The sequence below is a fragment of the Cyrtonyx montezumae genome, unplaced genomic scaffold, assembly GCF_038088225.1.
Source record: "Cyrtonyx montezumae isolate F1298 unplaced genomic scaffold, pur_monq_1.0 scaffold_17, whole genome shotgun sequence".
NCBI classification, from domain to species: Eukaryota; Metazoa; Chordata; class Aves; order Galliformes; family Odontophoridae; genus Cyrtonyx; species Cyrtonyx montezumae.
Window position 1 is genome coordinate 26,112,217 of NW_027071903.1, and position 9,230 is coordinate 26,121,446.

At 40.6% G+C, this 9,230-nt stretch overlaps 1 protein-coding gene across 1 annotated transcript; it reads left to right on the forward strand.

Annotated features, from left to right (window-relative positions):
• Positions 1–1,475: 1,475 nt before the first annotated feature.
• Positions 1,476–9,184, forward strand: SLC24A5 (solute carrier family 24 member 5). Its single transcript, XM_065733900.1, has 8 exons — positions 1,476–1,571; positions 2,727–2,810; positions 2,895–2,998; positions 3,319–3,419; positions 4,150–4,433; positions 5,161–5,367; positions 8,213–8,314; positions 8,862–9,184. The coding sequence occupies exons 1-8, from the start codon at positions 1,505–1,507 to the stop codon at positions 9,182–9,184; spliced, it is 1,272 nt and encodes a 423-aa protein (XP_065589972.1). The 5' UTR covers positions 1,476–1,504.
• The last annotated feature ends 46 nt before the right edge of the window (positions 9,185–9,230 follow it).

The window sequence follows — 9,230 nt, forward strand, 5'->3', positions numbered from 1 at the left end:
CTCCATGACAAAACAAGCAGGCTTCCTCTCCACTAAAATCAAAGGTCTGATTTGCTTCAGCTGTGCAGGAGAAGGGGCTGCCTGTAGAAGGGAATTAGAGCTTGAATGTGTAGCAAAAATAGACCACAGTGAAACCTCCAAATCCTGGAATCACATGATTGAGCTTTTCTAATTCCACAGAAAGCAGTGCGCTGGAGAGCTCACTCCCATCAGAACAACACTCTCATGAGCAATTAAAGCAGTGAAAAAAAAAGAGCATGCTCTCCAAAAATGCCTAAATTGAAACAGCAGATATTAGAGAACTGTGCTGGAGCTCTAAGGGCAGGTACACCATCCGCTCAGGGGAAGAGAGGCACTTAATGGCAAGGAAGGTGCTTACCTCGATAACGAAGCTCTTTCTGTTGGCCCATATAAGGAAACAGACATCAGTAATTTAGACAGGAAAGTTTGTAATGTGTCATTATGTTGGGAAAGTGGGATTTAGAAGAAAATCCTATCCATACATCTTTCAAAAGCACTGTGATTTCTTTCCTCCTGCAAAGCAAGAGCAGCAGAGGCCACAGCTCCTCTTCTCTCTGCTGTTCAGACAGCCTGGGGAATGCATTCTTGGAAAGGTGCTTGCCACCTCCAAGAATCTGGGTGATAAGAGTCAGTTTTACTGAGGTAGAAAGCATTTCAGGCCACGGAGAGGTCAGAAAAAGGCAAGAGCAACCGCTGCAGTTTGTTGTTCCAGAATGCTCTCTCTGGGTACGCATGATCACACTGTAATGCTGGGTGGCTTCAGGACTGTTTTTTATTTGATCCACTGTACCACGGCAGAAGAAGAGCCATCTCATCACCTCGTCCCATCTCCCATGAGCTGGGCCATGGGCGCAGTACACCAGTGTGAGGGCGAGCAGGACGCGGGAACATCACTGCGCGTAATGGGATCGAAGCTGTTCGGACGGACTCGGTGGAAAACAGCCGCTTGTGTGTGAGCACTACGGGGGAACAGCCGCACAAAGCCCTCCTGCAAAAAGACTGCGTCTTACCATGTAATCCTCAATTATACACATGACTTCGCAGCGGAAAGGTCACCAGACAAAGAATTTCAGTCAAGCGGGCCCACCTCAGGAGCACGAGCGCCCGAGCGGAGGGGTCGCGCGAGCCGGGCTCACGTGGCCGTCTCGGCCCTAAGCTCGGCCGCCTCCTCCCTCCCGGCTCTCAGAGCCGCTCCGGGGCCGCGGAGATGCGGGCGCTGCTGCTGCTGCTGCTGCTGGCGTGGGGCGGATGGCGGCCGCGGGCAGCGCGAGCGCAGCGCCCGGCGGCGGACGCGGGTAGGAGCGCGGCCTCGAGCGCCCGCACCGGCAGCAGCAGGAGGCGGCACGACTCACGGCTCTGTCCTCGTTTTGCAGGGAACGGGACCGACTGCGTTCCCCCTTCGTCTGAGTTTCCTGAGGGATTCTTTACACCGCAGGAGAGAAAGGACGGAGGGATCGTTATCTATTTCTTGATTATACTTTACATGTTTTTGGCCGCGTCCATCGTGTGCGATGATTACTTCCTACCGTCTCTAGAGATCATCACGGAATGTAAGTGCGTTCTCCCCTCCCTGTAGCGCCGGGCTGGCTGCCGGCCACGCCGTGCTCCTCGCAGACACACGCTAACAACGCGCCGGTGCTGCGCTGCAGAGCGAGCCGCTCACACTCCTCATCTGCTTTCCTTAAGCCTGGAAGAAAAGCTTAATTTTTATTCAGTACTGCCTAAACTGACAGTGTGGCTTTGGAGTGAGCGCTCCTAAGTCCAGAGGAAAAACAAAGCCCAGGTTTGCTGGAATCACAACAGGGATTAATTAATTTCCTTGCTGAAGTTGTGCTGTTGCTCTCAACGCAGTGAATGAGCAGCAGCGGTAGGTTTGTGGTAGGAACAGTTCGAACAGCCCCGAGCGGTCTCAGCCACCTGCAGTAACTCCCCAGGCTTCCGCAGACCACTGATGAAAAAGATGGTCCTGGCTGAGTTCAGCTCTTCATTGCAAGGGATTAAAACAGATTCCTCAGGGTAACTCATCCCTGAATACTGGAAAACATTCTCCAGACCAGAACACTTAGAGGAAATGTAAGTTTGAATGTTACCTGTTACACTTAGAGGAAATGTAAGTTTGAATGTTGCTGATACTGTTTTTAAATTGACAATAAATGTTAGACTGTTGTTCCATAGTTGAGCCACGCTCCCCTGGTCTTAGTGCAGACCTTGATCCAAAAAGTGAATCACATTTCAGAAAGTCAGTTTACTGGAACAAATATCTTACTGCGCTCAAAGAGGAGGCTCATCCCAGCACTCCCATCCAGGAGCATGGATTTCCTTCAAAACAGACTTGAATCATCATCAAGTGTTACCACGCTAGACGAAGAACCTCCCCACCACTTTTATCCTTACGAAAGAGCATTAAGGCCTACATAAACACACCTGCTGTAACTTTTAAGATCATACCGCAATGCCTTCTGTCACCAGTGCTCCTTTTCTAGTATTTAATTTCTGTAACAAAGCTGGGAACAGTTAGTTCAATTAATGAGGCTGCATTTTCAACATGTTAGACATTTCAAACCATTGCATTAGCTGTATGAAAGCGAGCAGAGTTCATTCCAGTACACTGCAGTAGCTTCTAACACTACACAGTAATGTAACGCTACTGAAGCCTTTCTGTTTTTTGAATTTTTTTCAAAGCAATTCTTTCACTTTATCCTCAGGCCTTGGCCTCTCCCAGGACGTTGCTGGAGCAACTTTTATGGCTGCTGGAAGCTCTGCTCCAGAGCTTGTCACTGCTTTTCTAGGTAAGAGGCACACATTTTGACTCCCTGTAGAATTCTTTACCTTGCATCTCAAAGAGGAAGGTACCAGAATCATTTTCCCTGTAGGAGTCTTCGTGACAAAAGGAGACATTGGCGTCAGCACCATCCTTGGATCGGCCATCTATAACCTTCTAGGGATTTGTGCAGCTTGCGGGCTGCTTTCTAGCGTGGTAAGAATCAACGCGGATAGTTCTATGCCTGAGAGCCAAGTGCTTATCCTTTCTGTTTTGCCAACAAAAGTCAAGAGAGACTTACTATGACAACCGTCAAGTTTATTATTTCGTAGCAAAACCAGCATGTAATCAGTTTTAAGATAAGTTGCTATGAAAGTTTTTAAAAACACTACGTCGTTAAATATCATACTTGAGTCATTCCTAAGAATCTTAAATTTTTACATAATATAGAAACAACATACCAATGCAGCATTTACAGCACTTAGTGAAAGGATTACAGACACGTTAAAAAACATAAATGAATCTGTGATCTGCAGGTTTCGAGGCTGTCCTGTTGGCCGCTGTTTAGAGACTGCCTGGCATATACCATTAGTGCAGCGGCGGTCCTCGCGACGATATCTGACAACAGAATTTACTGGTAAGAGCACAAGAAGTGTTCAGTTAACGTTGACTGGAGATTAGTGAAACAGTGTTAAAAAAACAAACTTCAGCTGCCATTCACTGATAGAAATATACATCCTGTGGTTTTAAAAACGTAGAAAGTCACAATGCCTGTGAAGATTGTTACCTAACCACACAAACCCTGCATATTTATTAAGTCTGGTCTGCATAGGTTTCTTTGTACAAACCTGACCTGTTTTGGCATTGCCATTAGTCTTCATAGTGTACTTCTTGTAGAGCCTTTCCCCAATAGCATCACCGTTAAGAAAAACATTTGTCTGCCAGAAGTAGATTGTGACTTCCTGATGTTAACTGCCTTCCATCGCTACTGAAACTCCTGTTGTCCCAAAACTGTCAGGTGTGGTGCTACCTCTCTGAAGTTTCTGACTCAAAATAACACCCTCTGTCCCTCTCTTTAACTATCACATAAGACTCAGTTTTGCAAACATCAGTTGTTTAGTAATTTCCCCTGGAAAACATGCAGCTACACAATACAGACAGAATTCTGCAGGGGAGGGGATGTCATCAAACTGCTGAAAGACATGAAGAAACTTACAACCTTCCATGACATTGCCCAAGTGCAAAAAGATGCTTTTGTTTCTTCCTTTCACTACCCATGCATTTTTTTTTGTCTTCTCATGTCAGTTACTTTAGTTATATATTAATCTATATTACATGTTACGCAATTTTTTTTCTTTTAATTCTAGGTACGAAAGTGCTTCCTTATTATTAATATATGGGTGTTATATTCTGGTACTATGCTTTGACATTAAAATCAACCAGTGCCTCATGAAAAAGCTCAGTCCCTGCTGTTGGTGTTTTACAAAAGCTACAGATCAGAGTGGTGAGCAGCAGCCGTTAGCTGGATGGAGGGAAGAGAGCAGGCCTCTCATTCGTCAACAGTCAAGAACTGATAGTGGAATTTTTCAAGATGAGCTGGACTATTCTCAGCTTTCAACAAGCTTACATGGGCTTGATGAAATCTCTGAAGGTATAAGTGTTATCACTGTTGCCTCTAGCAATCTCTATGCCTGTTTACATTAGTTCTAACAAAGGTTTTCAGATATCATTAAGATTTTGCTCAGAAAATATGGTAGTGTTTAAGTACATCGTTATTGTTTGCTGGAATATAACGTTTATTAAAACTGTAGCTGTGATTTTTGTATGAAGTTGGTTGCTAGAGGAATGCTAGGACAGTTGCTTATTAGTGTCAGTCACAGAACTTCCATCAGTTGTTGCTGTGCACATTTAAAACTTGCCAGCAACTCAGTTTGTAAAATGCAGTACCAGCTGAAAGACACGCTGCCACCGTACTAACTAATGATAGTGTTTTGTCACAGCAATGGCCAGTTCACAACCCAAAATATGCATTACAGCTGAAGGAATACGGAGCCACGGACCATGCTTCCTCTTCACTTAGACAAATCATCAGTTGGTGCTAAATCTTGTAAACATTTTGCATGAACCTCATAGACAAGCTGATTTTTCATCCACCTTGGTTGTCTCCTAGTGACACAGTAATAAAGAACATTTGATTTCAGAGTTCAGACCTGTGTGATGTAGGCCCTAGTAAGACAACAGTTACAACATCACTTTTGGTTGTTTTTTTTTTTTTTTTACTTTTTTCCAGTATTCTCACAAGTAGAAGCAAATATTATGACTTAGTGCTAAGGATTCAAACTTAATGCTGCAGTTTAAAATAGTTATTTCTTCAACAGATCATCCAAGTGTCTTCACCGTGCCCGAAGAAGATATGAAGAGAATTCTGTGGGTGTTATCCCTTCCTATTATTACGCTGCTCTATTTGACTACACCAGATTGCAGAAGACGGTTTTGGAGGAATTGGTTCGTGGTAACATTTTTCATGTCAGCAGCATGGATTTCTGCAATAACTTATGTCCTTGTATGGATGATAACAATAGCAGGTAGGTACCTGAACTGCTGCACCAAAGCAACCAATCAACAATTGCTGAAAAAGTTTTCTCCCTGTGAAGATTTCCCTTTTCCACAATTAACAGTCAGTGCAGCAACATGTATTTTGCTTAAACCAGACAAACAAAATCCCTTACATGTGACTGCTTCGTTTGCCTCCTTCCATCTAATGAAAACCTCTGTAGAATTTAGCTATTTTTGACTGCTTAGCATCACACGAAAGAGAACTGGTTTACAAAGCTACAAAAAACAGCCTATACTTAAAAAGACAGTTTCATTAAATTGCTTGAAGTGGAACAATTAGGTATACAGGGATTAACTCATCGAGCTGAAGTCCAGCAAATGTGGAATCTGCCAAGGCTGAAACTAAGGGTTCAGATTTTTGGAAAAGACCCATTATTTCTACACCTAAACTGCCCAAAATTATGCCCAAACTTTTGTATTATTTTATTCCAACTATAGTGGCATATGTTTATTAGACTTCCTTATGTATGCGTGTATCTCTGCATCATAAAGTAAAGGTGGAAACACACTGAATTTAAGTGAGGGATAGGATGTGAATGAGCGTGAAAACAATTCTAAAATATCTTAAAGTAGTAAGGGTTTCCCCATTTCACTGTTTCTCCAGTCAGCTTAAGAAAAAAACAGGTTTTAATTTTAAGAACAAGCAGAAAACAGATCTCTAAGTGAGAAATAGCACAAAGCTTGCCATTTCCACATCATAGCTCACTATTCCTACTCCAGTGTTCTGCTAATTCAGCATCCTAAACTTGTATTTTAAATTAAATTCAGTGAATAACTCCTTGTTAAGTGCAGACACAGACTTACACAAAGGCAGACTTGTGAGAAGTTACTAACAGATTGCTGGATATAACACCGATCAGGTTCACTCCTTGGTCAGAAATTGTTCTATTTGTATCTAAAAATCAAAGGTTTACCATCTGGATGCTAGAAGCCTCTGAAACAGGATCCAGATGAAAATTATTGCCCATCTACTAGATGAAACACTAATTCATATGAAAGTAGATATAGTGGAGTTTCAAATAGTGTGTTAGTGTTAAGTTCACTCTGAAAAGTCAATACAAGCAGCACTGGGGTCTTTGTCCCACTACTTCAAGGTCAAATATGTTCTATTTACACATTAAAACTCTAAAAATTACACATATTTGTATATGTATATATATATATATTCAAGTCTAGGTTCTTTGATGAAAGTTGACCCAAAAATATTCTATTGTTGCATAAAAACGGCCTATCAAACGTGCCAAAAGTTTCATTGCTGGGGGCTACGTTTCGATGGTCAAGAGCTAACCTAACTTAGTACACTTTTTTTTTTTTTTTTTTAACTAGCAAGGAAATTTTGATAGCTAGAGCAAGATATTGCTACTGATACACAAAATGAACTGAAGGCTAGAAAAATACCATTCTCTCTTTATGGTCAATTGCCAGAAAAAAAAACCCTTACACTTCAACTAGAAGATGAATCTATCTAATAAAAATAAAAGTAATCAGCTTCACCTGAGTTTAAATCCTATCTTATAAACTTCAGAGGGCTAGAAGAAACTATTGGATATATAACACTGGTTCATTCATATTTCACCTTAGTTTAAAAACGCTGATCATATTGGTCCCTCCATCCTACCTAACTCTTACATTAGAAGCAATGGAAAAATAAGTACCACTATAAATTTTACAAGAGGATGACATTAGTCCCTTCCAACAGGAAAAATTTCAAACAAATTGATTAGGTTGATCTACGCTAAGCTGTTACATACTAGGCAATCACTGTTGACCTAAGTTACAGCATACTGCTTCTTATTTTAAAGAAAACCACGTTTAGTAGTGCCAAAGTACTTCAAGCAACAATTCAGGTTTTAACAAAAGAAAATTAAAATATAATTCTGTGGTTCACTAAAATGTTAAGACAAGCTTTAATTACTTAAGTCTGAACAGAAATATCAAGTACTTCAATGTACTATGTTTGTGAATGGTATGTAAAACTAAAGGCTGCTACAACAATTTTGAAGGTGATCTGAATCCCTGTATTCTAAGAAACTAGTACTCTTTCAGCACATACAGGTCTAAAAATAGAGGTAGGCAGGAAGCTTCTGTTTTGATAACTTTTTTTTTTTAATTTAAATCGGAATTTATCTAAAGAAACTCATGCTTGTAAATAATTACTTGTACTTATCATTTTGCTTCTTTCCAATCCAACAGACTGAAAAACTGAGCTTTCTAATAGGAATGAAGTGTTAGAGCCATGTAGTTGAGACAATACTGTAGTAATACCCTTCATGACCTTACTTCCTAACGAAGTCATGCGTTGTTTTGTTCTTTTTTTCCACCTCCTCCTATGAAAAGTGTATGTCCTTAAGAACCATTGCTCCTTAACACTTTGGAGTGCATATGATAAGATGTCTCAAACCAAAGAAAAGTATTACATTTTCCAGGAGTAGAGAAAAGGGAATAAATAGGTATTCAACCTTCAACTGCAACTACAAGAACAATCCATAATTAGTATCATTTTGAACACAGGAAACCTCCATCCACTCAGATCTTTGAAAAAGCTGTAAATAAGATGGTTACCATCCTATGGTTCATTGACTGAGGAATAAGAGCAATGTAACATTTTGTTGTTATTACCATTCTTGTTTTAACTACTTCATAGTTCAGTCACTGCATATTTAGTCAACTTAAACTGGTGGACAGATTCCTCAGATTTTAGAATTACTGTTATTAGTAATCTTTTTTCCAGCAAAGGAAGCCTGAAAAAATTTTCTTGGATGCAACAACCTAAAAATCTTACTCATACTTTCTACCAATATTTATCGACTACAGGCGAAACACTGGGAATTCCAGAGTCAGTAATGGGTCTCACATTACTAGCAGCAGGAACCAGTGTACCAGATACAGTTGCAAGTGTGCTGGTGGCTCGAAAAGGTAAACATTTTGGTGTTCAGGCTCATTCCAGTGGATGCGTTTAAAAGGTACTATGAAAAAAAAAAGAATTCTAGTCAACATTTCCAGAAATCAGGGAGTAACTTCAAAACTTGCTCATTTCTAGAGTTTACCACCAATAAATAGCTTGTCTAAAAAGAAGCTGTGGTTCAGACATTTAAAAACCTCCCAGTATGTCAAGTAAGTGTCTATATTGGTATGCATATTAGTATGATTTGCTGTGGATCACATCACAGCTTTACTGCAACACACAACATGCCTTAGTATTTTAAACATGACTGTGGATTTTATCATATCCTGTTTGGCTTATTTCACAAGCAACTTCGCAGGTGCTAGTGATTTAGGGAGACATTTTTTCACACCTGTGGTACCAAAACCATAGTCTATGGAATCTTTAGTTTGCGCAAACAGAAAGGCTGAAAAGGGTGCTTCACAGAAATGTGAGGGCTGACAGCCTATTCCTCCAAAACAGTTTGTCAAGTTTGTATAACATGACAAAGCAGGCTTATTTGTACTTCTTGTTTTACAGGAAATGGAGATATGGCTATGTCTAACATTGTGGGATCCAACATATTTGATATGCTATGTTTGGGAATACCCTGGTTTATAAAAACTGCCTTCATAAATACATCCGGACCCATAGAAGTGAACAGCAGTGGTTTGACATACACAGCCACTTCCCTCATCTGTTCAGTTGTTTTTATTTTTCTGGCAATTCACCTGAATGGTTGGAAGATAGATAAAAAACTGGGAGCAATTTGTCTTATACTCTACTTAGTATTTACTGTATTATCAATTTTATATGAACTTGGCATCATAGGGAACAATCCTACAAGGGTCTGTGGAAACTAGTTTTAATCAGTGATTATACTGATGAAAAATAAAAGCCAGAGAGAAA